A 21,224-nucleotide genomic window follows, 5' to 3' on the forward strand; every position below is an offset into this window, starting at 1 on the left:
GCATGACATGTTGTGATTGTCTGGGGCGTTCAGTACCCCTTGTCCGGTGTATGCAGGGATGGGCTCCACATCCAGCGATCAAGAATAAATTGAATAAAGAAAATCAATGGATGGATGGAAGTTGTGTCTTAGCAGCAGGGAGGTGGAGGTGGGGTTGGGCAGCAGTATATGACACTAGAGAAATTGTCATGCCTCCAGAGAGACAAGGAATCTTTAAATACAGTATGTGTTTAAATTTATAGGCTTTCCAATGGTCACTAATCTAGCAACAGATTGAGCAGAAACAGACAATTTTTTTTTCCTCAAATTTACCTTAGTATACTCAGTACTTAAATGTAAAATTACATATACCATGATGGAATATTTTATTGATGTTGTCCACCCCAATTAAGTCATCCAAGAAGAGATCATAAAATTGAAGATTTAGGGTCGGGGACCTTTACTGAGAAACACTGAGCTACAACTGGACCCTTGAGGGCTGTTGTTACTCTGGCCCTCTGCTGTGACCTCTCTGGAGGCGGATATGTGAAATGAGAATGGCCCTAACGTGACTAAATAAAAGTCAGTTGATCTATAACATGTATAGACTAAACCCACAATGCTGCGGTATCATCATGAGTCCCCAGGTATGTATTTTGTTTTTTACCATATGCTTAAATCAATATAGAGGATACTAACTGGGCAACTAGTATTTCTTAAAGTATAGAACCTGTTTGCTAGTATTAAAATGTGGGCACCGAGTACTTAGATTTTATTTAGCCATTTTCATCCATCTATCCATCCTTTCTATTCACCCATTATCAGAATCAGAATCAGAAACAGAAAAGACTTTATTGCCATTGTAAGTGAAGAGGTTTCACATTACTAGGAATTTGTCTCCGTGATTGGTTCATACATAGAACGTAACAAGTAACATATAATAGAAGAATAAAATAAAATAAAATAAAATAAAAATATATATACCTGTTTGCCCCATGCTGGGTTGTGGAAGGTTGGAGGCACCCATTCCAGCTTTCATTGGTAATACAAAGTTATTTTTGTATCATAAATTGTATTTAATTTCTATCAAGAGGTTGCCTCAAATATATAATAAATCCATTTAATTCCAGAGTTACTTCATTTGATAATAAGCCCTTGGCATCATGCAGTGTAACATGAAGAACTGTTCAAAATGAGAGCCACAGCTCATGGATGATTTTTTTTATTATTTTTGTACATACTACTTCATAAATGAACCAACTGCTCAGGCATTCCACAAATGTGGGGTGTCTCAGTAATTGTATGGTTGTCTGAAAAAGGCTTACAGATGACCTCAGGCATGAATGTATAGTAGACTGAGGGAAACAGCAAGCCGTCTACCAAGATGGGCTTGCTGCAAAGAGAGCAGCCATTGTTCTTTGGCCTTTTTACTCTCATTTGATGGAGTCTCAGACTTGTCAGATCTCATTTATTAGGCCTTTATTTGAAGTTTAATGCTGTGGTTAAAGCGGATATGGACTAGACAAATTATAGTCCCTTTAAAGATTACATTCGTCTCTGAATCATCAAGAATTGGGTAAATGGAACAGCTTTGTTTACAGCATCGCTGGGTATATTAACAGACTAACAATGTGGCAATGTTCATGTTCTTGCTGACATCCCTTTTTTTTGTAATTCTAACTGGTAAAATCAGCTTTGACACTTCACAGCACAATTGAGACACTCTGTGTTGTAAACAATGTTGCCTTTTATTACAGGAAATCTAGATATCTTCATCTCCTCATCAGCAGACTTTGGTGAATGAGTCCATTAGTTTGACTTTCAAGCGAATCAGTTGTGTATATAAAAAAAAGTGACACTGCAGTTTGAATTTAACTTTTTTGAGTTTTGACTATTCTGACAGCATTATTACAGAGATTTAGTACTTATCCAGAACTGAGAACTTCAAGAACTTTCATTGCCCAATATGAGCATTTTTGTTAAGCTATTGTATAATGTGATCTATGTGTTACTATCTATATCTGTCACTGTATAGTCTATACAGTACTTAAATGTCATGCATTTCCTCCTAACTGAAATTAACTCGGCAGGATAATTCTGAATGTCATTGGGGTGTCATGTGGAGCTTAACTGTGGTCTGCCATAGCCTGTCACTGGCTTGCCTGTATAGCATGAATATTTGATTTCAAGTGCATGATGTAACTGGTATTTTGAAGAGGCATCTTTACCCTCTCCAGATGCCTTTTCTTGTATGAGTGGCCCTGATTACAGAGTAGATACAAGGGTTAGAGTAGACACAGAGACTGGGTGTGTCTGCACTCACAGTCAGACACATGGGAACAATTACAGTGTGTGGGGTACTGGCTCTTCTGTGTTCCTGTCTCTGTCTGTCTGTCTCTTTGTTTATGCTGTCGCACTTAAGGTGGTAGTGTCAACAATGAAGCATCTGACTCGTAAACCAAGCAGATTGTCGCTTTGAGAATTTAGTGCTCTTTTTTTGTTTCTCTTCCTTCTGAATTTCTTTGCCTGTAAGTGGATTTACTTACCTGCTGTCATGTCTTGATTGTCATTGTCCTGATGTCAGCCTAATGTACAGAAAATATATTTGGAATGATCAGACCAATTGCTCAGCAATGACAAACTGAACCTAGCACTGACCACATCAGAGGACATCTTCTCATGCTGTTGCTATAGTTACAATCACAGGCTGCCTATAGATAAATCATTTAATCAGTTTGGAAGTGAACACGTCCCAATATCAGAATTTTAAACAATGCTAGTATTTGAAAAAACATTTTAACATTTTTTTTATTAACATCCTGTACACAGCACAGGTACACAAAACACATCTTTGCAGCTTTTGATTGAAAACATGATTGGAGATCCGTTTCTCTTTCAGTTCTTTAAATTCTCTCAAAAGTGAGAGAATGAGAACTCATTGGTCTTACATTGCTTAACAGTTAGTTTTGGTTTTTTTTGGGTTTGGCAGTTTTGGACTAAAGTATCAGTAACTGAATGTCCTGATGTACTGATATGCATCAGAGGAGGGTTTTAGTTTCAGCTTGTGATTTCATTAAAACAGCCTTGAGCTAAGAAGGAAACTCCTCAGCGAACCACTTGATGGTGTCTTTGGTTGGGACAAAATTTGAAGACCATTTTTTTTTTTATTTTGTCATATTTTCACCATGCTAATTAACAGTGATCAAGTAAACTGGGAATTAATTTAAGAAATGGTGTCCCTTTGTATCATTTAGCCAACCTTATCTGGTTCTGCAGAGTCATGAAACTTAGTCCAATCCACTTAGTAATGTTTTTTTTTTCTCTAGTCAAATAAATTTCTCATTGGAATGTGGAAGTCTTCTCAATGTTTGTGAAGTATTAGATTCTGTTATCCGAGTGCAGTATCAAAGAAATATCCAAAGGCGTCTCTCTCAAACTTTGACCTGAGTCAAGTACTTTTATTCCGAACCTTTAATCTTTTGGTTGGAGATTTCATATAGTTTTACCTCAAGCACCATATAAGAATCCATAAGTGAAAATAATGTGCAGATGCTTCAAAGTGCACAAGAGAAAGAGAGAGTGCACTTGGAGTTCATCGGTTAAAATGGCCAGATGCCATTTTATTGGCCTCAGCTGCATAGAGAATGGAGGACATGCACAAGCACAGATATTTATTTAAAGATATAAGAGACATGAGCAAAGCAGACATTGGGGCCAAAATGACCAAAGTAAAAACAAAAGACAGAGACAGAGTTGGTTTTAAAGAGAAAGAAATGATTGATCAAGAGAAATGGCTTATGTATAATGGATATAAGGAACCAGTGCTCTCTGGCCTTTGAAAATTATGGAAACAGATATGTTCCATTATGTCAGTGGTGCCTTGCTGCTGCAGCATATGAAGAAGGGGGAAAAACCATACCATCTGCTCAGGACATTCCTAATCACTGGCAGGCCTTACTTTATTGGCCGAATTCCTTGTAGGAACTGCTGATTCGTAAAAATGTGAACCCTTCCTCTCTAGCTCCAGCTATCCTGTTGTGTATAAGTGTATGTTTATGAGTGTGAGTGTAAATGCTTTGTGTGCTAATAGGTTTTAATTAATTGTGGGTTTTCAGATGGAATTACTGGATAAATTCCCAGTGGAAGGAGGCCAGAAAGACCCCAAGCGCAGGATCATTCCATTCCTACCAGGTAAAAGTTAAACACACAATGTCCAAGGCCTTTTCACACACACACATAGACACTGCACACACACACAACTGTGGCTTGTCTGGAATGCATGTAGGAAGAACTGTTCTGATATTCAGTTTAGTAATATGAAGAAAAATTCTGTGCCACTTTTTCCCCTTTTATATCAACATCCTGTCCAACTAACAGTTTCAGACTGTCAGTGGGACAAATCAAGCAAACTGAGGAGGTCATCTTAGGTTTAAGTACATCTGAAGAATATATTTTATTATTTTATGAAGTTTTATAGATTAAAAAATTGTTAGTGACAGCCCTATTTGTGTTGGCCAGAAAATGCGCATCACAGTACACAGACAACAGTGAAGTCGTGCATTGCCACTTGAGTCACTTCGTATTTCCCCCTTGCTGTACTGTCATGTCTTTGTCTCATTCCTGCTGTCGTTTAGAAACCTTTGCATGCATTGGGTTAAAATGTGGACAGCAGTGACTCAGTGAATAAACTGGAGGAAAGCATAGTACTTTGCACACAAAAGAAGCATCCAGAACAACCTGCTGTAAACATAATTGAGCCACACTGTTTCTGTGAAGCAAGAAAGGATGTGTTTTTCCATCTGTTCTTCAAATATTCAGCCGTCTCAGCTGATCTCTAAGCATTTAGCCTATGGACATATTAAACAACTATATATATTAGTATGGAGGCTTTGAGTGAAGCATTAATATTTGCAATTTTGACATAAGAATATCTTAAAATTAAAAGGTTACAGCAGTGCATAGCCCTCGTCATGAAAAGTTTTCAGGGCTTAGCTGCGCTGTTGTCCTGGATGAATCATCATCTTGTGTAAAACCTGACCAGCCAAAATGGTGCTTTCTTCTTTTTGGTTTCCATTTTTTCCTACAAGTACAAGTGGCAGTGAAGTTTGTTAGGGATAGGGGCTTTGGGTGTACTCAAGAAATAGTTTGGGATTTAGATCCTGCTGAAAGTAATTCTTCAAGAGAGATTGAAAGAAAGCCTCACCCGAAGACCCCACCCACATCTCCCTTGCTAGGCTCAGGACGAGTGGGGGGATAGAAGTTTTTTCGTGGCCTTGCAGGTCTGGAACTCATTGAGAGAACGCACACACATACACACACACACACACAGACTGTTTGATGAACTCTGAGTAGGAGGAGGGGAAGAGGGAAGAGAGACAGAAAAACACTGTTTTTCATACTATCCCCTACTATGCCTGCATACTGACCATGGGTACTATTACAAATGCTCATCTACGTTAAGCTCTGCCTTCTTCTTTCCTGATTTTACTATTTCACCCTGCAATTCTCGATTTTCTCTGAAATGTCTGTCTACTTCCCAAAAAGAAAAAAAAGGATCTTAATTTTCATTTTCTGTCTTAAAGTGAAGCTCTGAATGTTGGTAGAGACTTTCACTCATTGAAAGAACATGACCATTGCAATTAACCAGAGGAAGGCACTAAATCCCCAGCTGTTCCTGTGGATCTGCCAAGTTATTAATGGTTAAAGATCTCCTCCAGACTTAAGACATATATACAAATATGCTTGAAGCAATAATGTGTGACTGATATATTTTATCCATGAAAATCCTGGGGGAAAACAAGCATCTATTCCTTCCTCATTAAACATTTCAGAACCTAAGACTACGCTGATTTTGTTAATTTCTTAAGTTCTCCTACGGGACACAAGACATCTCCTCCTGCCACCTCACCGTAAAGTCTGTTCTCAGTGTATGTGCACTAGCAGCTTCAAGTTTCTACATCTTATCAAGTTTCAAATTGGACCATGATGGACTTCCAAAACTACTTGTGATGTCACAAATTAATCCTGTAGGCCCACTCATTAAAAAATTAAGAAGTAGAAGAAGATTTAAGAATAAAGGCATACTTTTTGAGTTGAAGGAGACTTTAAAAATGGAAAGAATCGGACTCTACATGAGACCTTTTTGGTAAAACTGCTGTGAAACTGTTCTTTCTGCACAGCGTTGTTAGCAAACATTTGCTCAGTGCCTGCATTAATTGAGGTTTAATAGAAAGAAATTTAGTAATCTTAAGTCCCCATTCTGGTCTTACATCTCTCTCAGATGGATACTAAGAAAACATTTGTCCAATTTGCAGAAGAATTTTCCTGTCAGCCATCAAAAAAAAAAAATCACTTACAGAGCAAAAGTCTGGACCGTGGACTAAGAACAACCTAACAATTCACAGAAGTGGTTTTCCCTTCTTGGTTTGGTTTGGCCTCAAGCTGTTTTTACTTTTTTTGGTATCTTCACATCAGCAAAGTGGCTTGTCTGCAAGTGTGCACAGTGCAGAATTTCTGCTCAGTTTTCTTGCCAGGTGTATCTGACAAAAACTTGACTGCTGCATTTGTTATGAGTTCATCCCTTTTTAGAGGTGATTCCATCTTGTTATCTCGAGATTGTATGGTATATCCAGAGTGTCTAACTCTCATGGTACTAAGTTCCTTTGATAGGTTCATACATGACATTTGGATAAAAGTGATAAATTGGCCCCGCGACCCTGACGGATAAGCGATATAGAAAATGGATGGATGGATGGATGGATGGATGATAAATTGGCAGGGGATCTATCTGTATGTAGGACGCACAGTGTGTTGGGCAGGTCAAATATGTTTCCGTGGGTCTGAATAACACACTCCTCCTCAGTCTGTCCTCTGTGAAGTGCAGAAAAACACAAAATAGCCAAACAGAATGACCTTGTTGCTTATGCCTCATTCATATCACGTTCATCTCTTGCCCGCAGGGGAAAGCAATCACTGCTCTTGTCTGCTTGAATGTGACATATCAGTAGCAAACTTGCCTTTAACTTTTGCCTATGAAATTGTCAGCCATTAGTCAGCAACTTACCCAAAAACACATTTACAACACACACAGAGCTCATTCATTTGCACTTTGACTTCACTGACACAACCTATGCCTTGTTATTTACTCAAGACGAACTATTACAAGTCCAAGTCAAGTCAAAGGTTTTGTATTAAGTCACGGCAAGTGCTGAGTCATTCAGGTCCAAGTCATTTCAGATCCATGAATGCTTACCATAAAATGACACAGAATTTGATGATTTCCCTTTCAACGCTGTGTATAATACAGCTTTTTGTTGTGAGGCTAAATTTTTTCAATGTGTACAGGAGCTTTGATTTTTACATATTCAAAATCTATTAGTTTCCCTCCACTTTTGTTTCCGTGTCTCAAGTCTTTTGCAAGTCAAGTATCCAAGCAGTGAAATCCAAAACAATTCAAGTCCTCAATTTTTGTGAGAGCCCATGTTTTAGGTTTATGGTTTTGGTCTTATGTAAAGGTTTTAGCAGCTCAGAATCCCTTTGAAGAGCCAAAACAGGTTGAAAAAACCAGGAGGAATTCATGTGTGGTGAGTCCAGTGATTAAGAGGTGTGTGCTGAGAACAGCTTTGGTTGTGTGAGGTGTGTAACAACGACCCTCTTTGTGTTCCCATCTCTATCTCTCCCCAGGAATCACAAAAGTTGTTTGACACTCTTGGTCAGCGCTGGCTCTGAATTTTGCCATAAAGTCTACCGTGCATCAGCTGTGGCTCCAAGGCAGCAGCTTTCTTTCCCCTCCCTCTTCCTCTCCCCAAACAAGACCTTTTCTCAGCTGCACCCATGAGCTGCTGTGCATACAGAGTGGGCAGTGTTGAGTCAGTGCTTCTCTACTGACCCCTGAGAGATTTGGAAAACCATCAAGAAAGCTTTATGTTTGAGGAGTGACATTGGGAGGAGAGGAAGAAAGAGACAGAGAGAGAAGGAGAAGGAAAAGTACTGTAGGCATCTAGGCAATGACTTTTAAACATCGTTTGCTCTCCTTAACTGCCCAGACAGTGTGTCTTTTCTGCTTTTATGGCAAGATGTTGCCAGCACATTGGGATATCTGTCTTAACAGTCTCCCTCAAGTAGTGCTATGCTGTTCTTCTCTGCACAAATATGGTGAATTTATGTCGGTCAGACTGTACATTACTTACATTCATTCTTCTCTGATGTGATTAGACCATGTGAATTAACATCACTATCATGATAGTCTACAGCCATGCTTGTAGCCCTGTGGATGTTGTTATACTCATTGTGCCAAACTGTAATGTAGATAAAAGTTGAGGTCCAGTGAGGTGGTGTCTTTTGGAAATGATGCGTTGGTGGTTGTGGTTAAAGGTGTGAGATTCAAGATCTTTTGAGGAAGTCGCTACCCATCTTCCTCTCAGCAGTCAACTTTACACCTTCTCTCTTTTATTTTCTTAATTTAGTCTTTCCCTTCATTGCTTTAGTCTTTGTTACAAGATGTGCAGCAACACATGAGCATAAGTAAGTATTCATAATCAGGTCAAAAACAGTTTCTGTGTCTCTGTATCGTTTCATCAATATTCACTGACCCACACAAACAAAGCATTTGTGTTTTTTAGCTGTATGTGGGGGTGCCTGCTCAGCGGTGATCTGCCATGAGATAGATTCATGTTTCAGCAAGTCGGCTTTAGATACTGTCTGAACAAATATCATAACCCCATGATTGAGGTGATGCAGTGAGTTCCAAAACATGTCCCATTTTGTTTTCAGGATCTTGTTTCAGGCTAGACTTCCTGCTCAGTTTATATCAGGGCAATTGCATCAGGGCAATCTCGGTGAATTTATTAAAGAAACTTCAGCAGCTAAAATGAAGAGAAAATAAATGCTGGCTCTGAAATTTCCTGCATGCCGTTAAGTTACAGTAGTGTTTTAAGAGGCCTATTTGTAGCCATTTCTTGTTATTGTTATGGCAGCCCAGCTCGTCTGTGCCTGTGGTTATTTGTGCCTGGAGATAAGAACAGTGAAGTAGCATTTAAGTTGTCATGCAGCCATAATTTGCTTTCCCAAAATTGTTTATTCATGACTTGGAAAGGCCAGCTATTCACCTAGCTCCTTGCCCACCTCATTGTGCTGTCAGTGTTATTGATGACATGACTGCATTGTGTCTGCATGCTAATTCAAAAACAGTGTTTTGTAACAGACATTGGGTCCTTATGCAATGTACCCATAACTTTTTAAAGGTGCCCTCGAAAGAACAAAGTACAAATACATGCTTACTATAATGAATGATTATCGTGTAATTTTGCTCTGTAACACTGGTAGCAACATTGATGTTCCTTTGCAAAAATTTTCTTTGAAAATATTAATTTTCAAAGACATCTGTTAAGCCTGTTTTTCTACTTGTATTACAGGAAAGATCCTGTTTAGGAGGAGCCATATCAGAGATGTGGCCATGAAAAGGTTAAGGCCCATCAATGAGTACTGCAGGGTAAGTATTGACCAACTTTAGCCTGGAAATCTTCAGTTGTCACATGTGTTTGTAGTGCACAAAAGCTACGCTGAATAGTGAGCATTTTATCTTCACCACAAAGAACTAAAATTAAGGTAGAAAGTACAGTGGTCAAGGGGAAAAAACAAGCAGCCCACCCACGCTGGATCAACTTTGCCATACACAGGAAAATGGAAAATAATCTTTTCGTGCCCTCTGTGAGTTTAATGTTTCAGCAACACGAGTCGCTGTTTCTTTCAGCACAGGATTATGCTGAGCCATCCAACCATCTGATTTCAGGAACACTTATATATGTTTGAATACATGTCTTGGTTTGATAACATATCAAAGTCTCAAATTTGTGAGCCATTGTGTCTGTTAGATATTCCAAACAGGCAGACAGTCAAACAGACACAGTGTTAAAAATTCAAACACGTTGATGTATTAAATTAAAGTTACGCTCATAGCCACACTGCAAGATTTGCATAACAGCCAGATTTATAGGATTACATTGCCGCAAGAACAGCTGTATGAATAACATCAACAGCCTTGCCCTCTAAATTGGCTGGTTTATGCCACACTCAACTCCCTGGAGCAAGCAGTTGTTACAGCAGCCATCGACCTTGCTGAGTTTTCCTAAAAGCTCCTCAGGTACTGTGTAGCTGACCTGCCTGCTAAAAAATAAAAGAAGTTTCTCTCTTGGGATCAATAGTGTATGGGCAAATATATGTTTATATATTGGAAGAAAATGCCGTTGCCACATGTACAGTAACCATCCATGATTCCTCTGGACAAGTGAATTTCTAAAATATACTTTATATACACCAGATAGGAAAAAGTATTGGGTACAGCTTTGCAGTCATAACAGCTACCACTCTTCTGGAAAGGCTTTCCACAAGCTTCTGGAGTGTTTCTGTGGGAATTTTTGCCCGTTCGTGCAGTAGAGCATTTGTGAGAGCAAGCACTTATTTTGGACGAAAAGGCCTGGCACACAGTCTCCGTTCCGGTTCATCCCAAAGGTGTTGGATGGGGTTGAGATCAGGACTCTGTGTGGGCCAGTCAAGTTCTTCCACACCAAACACATCCAACCATGTCTTTATAGAGCTTTGCTTTGTGCACTGTTGCCTCAAAGTTGAAAGCATAGCATTGTCCAAAATGTCTTGGTATGCTGAAGCATTAAGATTTCCCTTCACTGGAAGTAAATGGCTGAGCCCAACCCCTGAAAAACAGCCCCAAGAGGCAACAAGAGGTGTGTCTGGAAAATCTTGTCTGTATAGTGTATCTATACACTTGCATTTCTTTTGGTATTATAAGAAAGGTTTGCAGAGTATATAAGCGTGTTGTGATGTGTTGGTGCTGTCTGTTTTACCATTTGAAGTGCTGCAGCTATTTCCACTCAAAACACTAAAACCTGTGCATTATCCAGCCCATTACATGGCCTTTTACAGACAAGATAAATCACTTAGCTTCAAGAAACAGGGAAAAAAATATAACCGTACATTCTCAGGCTGCACTCTAGCAGAACTACAACCATAAAACTGCAGCTAATTGCTACAGTTTGACAGAAATGTAACCATAGCAGCCTCGTGATGATTGATGTTTAGCTTCTTAGCAACAAGACAAAAGTTTGTACCCTTGAAGTAACTTCAAAGCAATAGTTTTAACATTCCTATTTTCTTGAGTATTACAAACCGTTAATCTGTAGTAACCAAGAAGTGAGTCTGTTTTGCAAGCAGATATCTTGGTCCAGATATCCTAGCCACATAGTCACATGATTTAGGTGAAACAGTGTTTTGGTATTCAGAAATACCAGAGAAGATGAGCTGTTTTTGTATCTCAAGTTGTGGTGGTAACTATCAGCAGTGTGTTGTGCTAAAGGCAGATAACTTGCTGGTGCTGAGCTTGTTCCAGTCAGCATGTCCACAACCCATAGTTTGTGTTTTTGTTAAATTTTACAGGCTCGCCTTAGGGCCTCTAAACCATACACTCTATCATCTGTCTTGTGCCTTTTCCACCTTTATTATTTTATCGTGGGATTACTTGTGTTTTCCATAATGAGTATCATGAAACCATCACTCTACAAGTTAGTTACTGATATGGTGCTGATTGGCCTTTGTGGATTCTTCCTGTCTGATTTAAAAATAACAGTTCTCAAGGCAGTGAAAGTGAACGGCAAAGTTTTAAGTATAATAAACAGTGTTGAGGACTGGAAAGGGCTGGTGACTGTCCAGCTTCTCCTCCAAATGTCGTCTGGGGTTAAAGGAATGTACAGCTGGTGTAGGCAACATCTTTAACCACTTATGTGAAAAATAAGAGTTTGGGGGAGGATTGGATAGAGTTGTTGGTTCGTGTGTATGGGTGTGTATGTTTATGGGAATAGCTGAGCCACACCAGTGGCATTGCTGCAGTCAGACTTGCTGTTGTGGAAATATCTGAAAAGTTATAAAAATTGCATTGACCTGTTGAGCTGAATGGACTTTTATGAAATTTATTTAGGGTTTAAGGATGTTGATACTTTCTTCACTGCTAACTTTGTGCGGTGGACTTAACAGCTCGCCAGCCATTGAGACAAATGCTACATCAGTGGCGTGTGTCACATGTAGATGACAACAATTTAAAACCCCGTTGAGCCATGTGATAGCATCAAGTTGCATTGGATCCCAGCAGTCTTTGCAGACACGGAGTATTATTGTTGCCACTTAAATAAAACCGAACTTGACTGTAAGCACAAAAAAAAAAAAAAAAAAGAAAGAAAAAAAATTTGCATTTTCATCCACCCCCGTAGGCAGTCAGGTTGACAAGGTGAAACTTCATGTTTTTTTCTGAGGGAATTGCTGAGTCAGCCCTCCTGTTGCACAGCTGAGGCTTTAACCTGACTCATATGGAATTTCCCTGGTTCTGGTCCTATGTTATTTGTTTAAGTCAGGAAACACATTCACATAAAACAGAAAGGGGGGAAGAAAAAATATGGAATCAGGGATTGTGTGAATAAACTAAATATGAGACTGCTGAGCTTGGATGACTAGAAAAGTAACAAAGTTTGATGAAATGCATCACATCAAAAATTGATTTAAGTAATAAACCACTTCAACTTCATTTATCAGTATTCAAAAGATTTGAAAAATACATTTTAAACAAAAGAGTCAATGTTTTGTACAGATAATATCTCAAAATGTCCATTATTGTGAGCATAGCACTTGTTTTTGAGAGCAAATGCTCCAGTAGATATTTTGAAAATATATTCATAACCTCTTTTGTTTTCATAAAAATTCAAACAGTGTGATGAAACCAATACAAAACTGTATCTTATCTTAAACATCCTTTTTTGGTGGTGGTTTTCACTCAGAATTCCCATTTGTTTCATGTGTCTGCACTACAGTTACTGTGAACAGATACAGACACAGTGCATTGTACCATATGGGATTGCACAAGTAGATCTCTCATTGCCATTACCATTTTTTTTCCCCCTTGGAGAAAACACATGTGCGTGCATGCACACACACACAAACACATGCGCACACACACACACACACACACACACACAGGAAGAGGCACACACAATTACCTTAATGCTGCCTGCTGTAAAGAACACCCATAAAGTCCATTTGCTGTAATGTAGCCTGAGCCTCCCTCCCGTCTCCTCCCTGGGGAGAATTCTAATGACTTGACAGGCCACAGGCTGACACGAGAAGAGGAATAAATCCAAGGAGACCATGGCCGGTTCAGGATGCACTCTGACCTCAGGCATAGCACAGTGTTCTGGGGCTGCAGGACTAGTAAAAACTCTTAAATCAGCTACTTAGCTTTGGTGTCTAAAGATATGGATGCAGCTACTGTAAAAAAGATTTCAAGGTCACGTTTATGCTCAATAATTTAGCAATGCTAGATGTACCATGAATCAACAAACATCTAAATGGCCACACTCACGCTCTGTGTGATTATGCAGCTAATGGAAAACACTAGTTATACACATTTCATGGCAGTAGTCCTGCGCCTTTCCTTCACACACACACACACACACACACACACACTGTTGGCATGAACTTATGGTCATAACTCTGACAAGGCAAACGTGGCACACGGGACAAGGGCACCTTAGTGGGTCTTTGGCTTCCATTCCATATCCGTCAGCCCTGACGTTATATCAGTGTGTGTCAGAGAGTGCAAGAGTCAGACAGAGACTCTGCTCCGTTAAATGACTGAACTGAAACACTTAGGAGTATTAAAATCAGCAGAGGATGTTTGATTGATAGCACTGAGCTTTTCCTGCCAGGGAGAGGAGAAAGCGTGATCGAGCTCCTTTGTGCTGTAAAAGAGGTCGTCAGTCATTGGCAACCATTATTTTGTGTTCTGGTTTGGGGCATCAAGTTGTTGAAGCGATTATCTGTTTGACTGCTGCCCTTTAGTTGATTGGTTCAAAGTGTAAAAGAAGCAGATGAAACAGGCCCAGGAGAGAATAAAGAGAAGTGCCAGAAACAAACTATATGATAACATGACAGGCTGTGTCTGTGAGAGATAGATCACACCAATAAAGACAAAGATGAAATGTGCCTGTTTGTCTTTCATCTCTGGCCGTGTTGTCAGGATTCATCTTGCTGTTGATAGTGATCCTCCACAGAGGCCTTAGATTAGGGAGGAAGGGAGATGAGACCGCTCAATGAACTGAGCTCGGAGAACAGAAAAAAAAAAACACTGCAAAAAGAGAAAAGAAAATTACTAATTTTACTCATTATTAATGTGCTTTTATTGTGAAATTGTCTTCTCTTCACAAAGAAATTGAACACCAGAAGGGGCAGTTAGTATAATCTATAAATCATTTTATAAATTAGAGGACGCACAGGCTGCACAGGCCTCCTAAATGTATTATTTTAATAAGAGAAAATATTTTTAATCTTGATGTGGAATTGTGCAAAATTCCAAGTAAATCATATTCATTTTAGTGTAGTTCCATCCATATATACCATACATAATGCTGTCAGATTAGCACTTCATTGTGAAGTGAGGGACAGACAGTTGTGTTAACTAGATTGTCCACAGGTAGTTAATTGGACAGATAAGTTCATTTGTCCTTTTGTCCACTGTAACATGTTGCCCTGCGCAGGAGTCTGAAAATACTCTGAAATATTGTATGTAATAATTGCTTGTTCTTGGAGACCAGACACCCAACGAACACTATAGTTAACCTGTGTGTGATTACCTAAGTTTCCTGCTATCTTTTGTGCCGGCAGGCCCTCATCCAGCTGCCAGTCTACATCTCCCAGTGCGAGGAGGTCAGAGTGTTTTTTGAGACCAGACCTGAAGATATCAACCCGCCCAAAGAGTAAGTACCACACATGTGCACGCTCATACACACACTCACAAGCATATCTGTTAGGAACCCCCAGGCTCACCATTGTTCCCCTGACTGATGTAATGCTATGTCACATTCAGCCAACATTTAGTCCCAGCCTGCGGGTAATGAGCGTTCATTACACCCTCTAATGGATATGATTTCATACTGTTGCCCGACTTCCTGTTAGATTTTTTCAAGCAGAAACACACCTAATGGGTCTTTTGTTTTTTGTTTTTTTTTTTTAAATGCTTAGTTAGCGTTTTAGCATGTAGCTGCAGCTCACTTCAGCCATCAGGCTCCAGACATGAATGCTTTGAAGGCGTGCTCTGTTGTAAATCTCACTTAACACATTAGCATCATAACTAGTGCTGACAGTTGCAATGTGCCAGAAGTAAGACATCATATGACTGCCAGCCGTCCAGCGCACACCAGCACATGTTGACACACACATGTAACTTCACATGCGGTCCTCAGTTACAGATGTGTTGCTATTAAGGTTACCAGCACCTTCAGGGTAGCGGAGGTTGCGGGTGGCTTGCTTCATAGAGACCATAATGTGGGGCACACATTTTGACCCTGGACATGGTTTTTACACCAGCAGCTGTCAGCTGACTTGAGTCATTTTAACCTCTGTGTCATCACATACTGATGTGTGGCACTGAGTGTTGAGAAGTCGCCTCAGTTGACAGGAAATTGAGTTCACAAGTCCTGTGATATACGCTGGGAGTGCATGTAGTGCCAACACATAGAGGGGAGTGGGTTTTTCAATTGCCAAGACTTGGTTGTAAAATTTGGGTCATAGAAATGAAAGACTATCCCTTACAACAAACATAATACTATTCTACTATACTACATTAATAACTTGAACTTCACTTAACTGTGCACTACTTTTTCAGTTACTCTTGTGAAATTTCCAAATATTGATCCATTTTTGGATCCATTTTTAATGCTGTAGCTCCCTGTGTATTTGACCCCAAAACCCAGCAGTTAGGTTTTTGCAAGTAGTTCTGTTTTTTTAATTTATTATTTATTTATTTTTTGGCACAAAAATGAAACAATTTCTGTGACAATTGGTGCTATCTGTTGTGCGTCAGACCTTAATTCGTTGTGCACGCAGGTCAGCGCGCATTTTGATAATGCAGTTGGAAATTCTACACATTGTGACTTTAACTTTTATATACACCTTTTCTGTCGCCAAATTTTGTGCATATCATTATGTAATGCAAGGCAGTGCAGTATTTACTTTCATTCTTGGTATTCAGCTGATGTCTATCAGAGGTGACTTAACAATGAGTGAGCAGATGGGGGTCTTGCTCAAGGGCAATTAACAGGACACATTGCTGTTATGGGGATTGAGTATGAGATGGGTACTTGCACAAGCCTGCCATATTGTCATCTATAATGTGATAGGATTTAATGCCACTTTGAAGTGTGCTCTTTGTTGCTCTGTTGCAGTCCAGGGTTTTCTGTGTTGCTCACGGCTGTGATAATATAATCAGAATTTTGTTAATGTGTCACTCAGCTGAGATACTTTTGTTATCCCAATATTTTTATTAGTGTAATAACCCTTTCCTTCTGTGACGCCCATAAAAAGTAACCTCCTTATATCTGTGTGTGATCAGTATGCACAGTATCTCGACGCACACACGCACACACACACACATTTCGTTTTCTGCCTTCACAAGAGGAGGTTGCCAAGGACACATACCTCCTTACCCCTCATACAAAACCCCAAACATGAGGCAGGGGAGGCAGGGAAGAGACGGAGCATTTACTCAAGGCGGATGAATATAGCAAAGACCTTGGTTTGTCTTTATTGAAATTGGATTACTGCTTTCTGCCAGTGTAGCCTGTTGTTTGGCTGACTGACAACAGGGCTAGTGTACAGACACAGCAGAGCCAGTGTGGGAGAGAATTTATCATGGCTTATAAATCCACTAGACTAAGAGGGACATCTTGGACTTTTTCCTTAAGAGCAGCAAAGTAGAGAAAAAGGAGAGAAACGCTGAAGAGGAGAGGGAAAGGAGTATTTAAAGTAAAGAGGAAGTAGAGGGTAAAAATGTGTGAGAAGTGAAGGAGTCTGCACTAAAGGGGAAGTGTTTAAGTAAGGGAAGGAAACAGAAAGGGACATCATTGGAGAAGAGAAGAAAGGAGGAGGGGGGAAGGGAGTGTGGTTAAAGGGAGAAGGACGGATTTTAGTGATCAATTCAAATCGATATTGTTTGAGTCCTCTGTGGTGTGGCACCTCTCCTGTAAGATGGGGCTCCAGATGAAGACACCTGATAGCTTTTAATTTAATAGGACAGCAAGAATCAGTCGGTCCAGAGTGAATATTCAAATAATCTCCTGTAGTAAAAGGGTTGATACATGTCCCATCGTTTGTCTCTTTTCTGTTAAAAAACAAACCTGCAGCACGCCAGCTTACACCAGTTACAGTAAAATAATTATATTAAGGATTCAAGTCAGTATCTAAGTCCCTGGTTTCACCTCAAATCAAAACCAGCAAACAAAGCACACATGCACACACTGCACACACACACACATTCCTGCTCTCCAGCCAGGGATTTCTTTTTATAGTACGTTAATGGGCACGCTTATGGGTAAAGATTTATTGAGACTCAAGCCTCTGCAATTAACAGTTCTGTCGATAGAACAATGCTTTATGTGGCTGAGAGCATTCAAGTTGATGCAAGGAAACGAAACAAGCAGGAGCTGCCAAGAAACATGATCAGGGGAGATGGAGTGAGTGAAGTGAAGATGTGAGATGGAAGAAGGAAGGCCATAAAGTAAGAGAGTAATATTTCGATAACAAAGAGGGAGAGACAAGAGTGAGTGAAAGAGTAAAATGCTAAGCATTGGCCACCATTGACTTTTCGGGCATCTGGACGTTGAATCAGTTCCTGACTGCTGCTGTGGAGTGATGGTCTATTTATCTGACTAATGTCTAAACCAGACACAGCAGATGCTGTATTGAATTTAACATCAGACTAAATTTCAGAGATCAGCTATCAAGAGGCTCTTTACTCATGTCGGCCTTGATTGGAGAGGGAGGCAGAGAGACGGATCATTTTCTGGTGTGTCTGTAGCATATAAATAGATCCAACAGTTACCTGTAATGTTAACAGTTACTGTTCATTCTTTGTTGGAGTACAACAACAGTAGTAGTATAATGAAGTAAATGCTTAAACACAACAACCAAATATCTTTTAACACAAGAATAAACCTGTTCCTGTCTTTACAAGAGTATTTCCTGCAAAGTACTGATTAAAAGATAACAAATCACTGAAAGTATTATAAGTTTCAGGCTGCTGTCTTAGCTTGTTTTCAAGTTTTAAGTCAATTTGTGACATCCATGTTATCATTTGAATTATTATAAATATTGATAATGGTATTTTGAAGGTTACATCTCCTTAGCTGTGCTAATGGATTTGGTAATTCATGGTAATGATGCAATAATTTCCTCTCTTTAATAGGGAACCCATCGGAAAGAAGAAATCAGGTAAGAGCTTTATTTGTGTGTTTGAAATAAAAAGGGGATTAGGAGGCCTTGGTAATAGGGTATCATTTAATGAAAAAAAAAAGGTTGTTTCTTTTACTTTAAAAAACTGCAGAGGAAAAAGAAATCTGATACTTACATTGTTTTACTGCTTTTTATTAAGAATACATGTCTTTTGCAATTCAGCTGGAGTAATATGGTATTATCTCCATCTAGTGGTCAGAGCTTTACACAGGTAAAAAAGAAGAAAAAAGAAAAAAATTGATTCCACCAATCAAAATATTCTTGTCTGTCAATACTCAAATGTTTTCCTGGACTGTTATAGTACCCTTAACAAAGAAACCATCTTGCCATTGTTTCACAGTTTCTTTATATATACTCTATCCTCTCCATTCATCCAATTTTCTTAAGTTGCATCCATGTCATTGTTTTCAGTTTTCTTCTCAATTCATTTTCCTTTCCATCAGGGATTGTGGAGAGAGCGACTACTTTCCTAAAGCGAGGTAGTTAACTCTTGGTCGTGCTGTGTGTGTGGCCCAGTGGGTTGCGAGAGGCCTGTTCCCCTCCTCCCCTGGCCTGGGCAGGTGGGATGTGGCTTTGTTGAAGGCTTGGGGCTTGTAATTGGTTCTGTATAGAAAGCGTACTAGATAGTTGGTGATCTTCTGCCCATTATTTCTTGGGTGTATGAAAGTATGTGTTGGGACAGATTAGTAAAGATCGCTCTTGAAGGCAGATGTAATGTAATAGATGTAAATGGTTGAAACCAAAGAGATTTTTATGCATGTATGTGTGCCAAGTGATGTTAAATTAAAGGCCAGGAGAAAGAATTAGTAAAGTTTAACGATATGAGCTAATGATTTTACAGTTATCTTGAGTTACATGGGTAGCTTTTCAGCCTAGTTGGTCAATTTAGAGTTTATACTAGTCTAGGTTAGGCTGCCTACTGATCTGCAACTGACATGAATTGTCGTGTGCCTTTGCCCTCTCTGTCAATCTGATATAAGTTTCCCTTCAGTTCTGCTTTTGAGAAATGTTTACATTACTAATATTAAAATTTCTTATTGAATGGAACTGAGAATCTATTGTAGATGTTAAAATAAATCAATTTGCTGCAGCTCACTGAAGGATGTGCGTGGAGAACCAAGTTGTGTTGTATCAAGCTGTTTTGAGAAGCACGCAATTAGAAATTTACCATCAGCACATTTCAGATTTTTACATTGCAGTGAACTGTGGTCTGATGAGATGTTTTCTGTCTGCTCATGTGTCAACACCTTCAGTGATCTACATGCTATGGTTGATTTTAATTTCTCTTCGCCATTCTTGCACTTGCAAAGGCCTTACAATTTAAAGACGTGCAACGTGTCAAACAAAAGGTATTTTGTATTCAGCTCAGTATTATATGTAAATGAAATTTCAATCAGAGCCATAGTGCTACTGGTTGTATGGTTAGCCCTTGCAGTAAAGCTGAGTGTTTCCTCAGGGTGGCTCTGGGCTAACACTGGTGGTGGGTCCTAGCTGGTGCTGGTTTGTTTCTATGTGGAATTCATAGCCACATTGATGATTGCCTTAACACTCTACACCTTTTCAAATCTGTACCTTTCGCTCCTGTTCTTTGAATCTCCCGTTATTCCTCCGTCAGCTCATTGTTTCCCTCACACCACTTCTCCAATCACGTCCACTACCTCCTCTGCTCCATGTCTGGGTGAATCTCCATACTCCGGATAAGCCTCCTCTCACTTAAACTTTTTAAAAAGCTTTTGCTCAGATTTTGACCTTGGAATTATAATTGCCATTTCATTAAAAAAAAAAAAAAAAAAAAAAGAGTTGCAATTTGGTGTGCTTAAATTGGATTTTCAGTTAAGTGCGTATAAAATCTGACATTTGAAAAGGTCGTGTTTCCTTCAGTCAATGAGATGCAAGGAATTTTAAAGGTCAGTATCTTTTATCTCTTGTGATTTCAAGTTTGTTGGTTTTCCTTTAATATCACGTTAACAGATATAAGCACAGATTGTCAGCGAAGCATACAAAGCAATGAGAGGAGGCTTATTTACATTATTGGGATTTCATCCTTAACCTCCCCAATAACAAAGCAGCAAAAAATGACAGAGCTAAATGAGCCTCTGTTCTGATTTGTTCCCCTGATTAGGAGATTCCACCGCAGGAGATCCTCTCCTCCTCGACCAGTATGTGGCAGTCACAGACTATGAGAAGCAGGAGAGCTCTGAGATCAGCCTGCATGTGGGTCAGGTGGTGGAGGTCATTGAGAAAAATGAGTCTGGTAAGTTCAATAAAGCATCCAATACACTCTTTGATTATTTTATCAAGTAATGATACAGCATACCAAACATACAATATAATAATTATGCAAAGATTGCCAGCATAAGTGTGTGGGACTTTTTTTATTTTTCCTCAATGATTGTGGTAGACAAAAAACATCATTGTTACTACACTTCTATCCTGTTAACAGCACGTGTTTCCATTATTTGAATTTTGACTGGCGCCCTTGTAAGTACGTCATCTTGTTGCACTTTTTTCTTCTGCAATGGTTTAATGGCACCAGACTGAAGAATTGGGGCTACCAGCTGTTTATCTTGATGTTCTCAAGTATTCATATAACAGTAGTGGATGAAAACCAGCATTAATTTGCATTTTATTTTCGTGCTTTTCTGGAAGCTTGACTTGTGCGTAAGCATAGTTGGAATATCATTTGATTGTTTAACATCGTTGACTGAAAAATGAAATTGCTCAAGTGCATAATGGATATTTGTGTTCTTTGTAGGGCTGTGGCTGGTGATAAAAATTTGGCAATACAATCCATATCACGATACATGGGTTATGGTTTAATATATTACAGTACTGTAAGCAAGGGTCAAATGGCTGAAGACAGCTTACAAACACTTCAGTCTGGTGATCGAGGGTTTATACAC

The 21,224-nt window shown here is 39.3% G+C and overlaps 1 protein-coding gene across 2 annotated transcripts in view; it reads left to right on the plus strand.

Annotated features, from left to right (window-relative positions):
- Positions 1-21,224, plus strand: part of sh3pxd2b (SH3 and PX domains 2B) — a 33,884-nt gene that overhangs the window by 6,118 nt on the left and 6,542 nt on the right. The window contains exons 3-8 of one of the 2 annotated variants that reach the window (XM_046410081.1): positions 4,095-4,170; positions 9,393-9,469; positions 14,698-14,789; positions 18,275-18,300; positions 18,765-18,800; positions 20,444-20,575. In XM_046410081.1, the coding sequence (XP_046266037.1) occupies positions 4,095-4,170; positions 9,393-9,469; positions 14,698-14,789; positions 18,275-18,300; positions 18,765-18,800; positions 20,444-20,575 (439 nt within the window). The remainder of the gene's footprint in view (positions 1-4,094; positions 4,171-9,392; positions 9,470-14,697; positions 14,790-18,274; positions 18,301-18,764; positions 18,801-20,443; positions 20,576-21,224) is intronic. The other variant, XM_046410082.1, reaches the window with a different exon arrangement.

This window comes from Scatophagus argus, chromosome 14, assembly GCF_020382885.2.
Source record: "Scatophagus argus isolate fScaArg1 chromosome 14, fScaArg1.pri, whole genome shotgun sequence".
Classification (NCBI taxonomy): domain Eukaryota; kingdom Metazoa; phylum Chordata; class Actinopteri; family Scatophagidae; genus Scatophagus; species Scatophagus argus.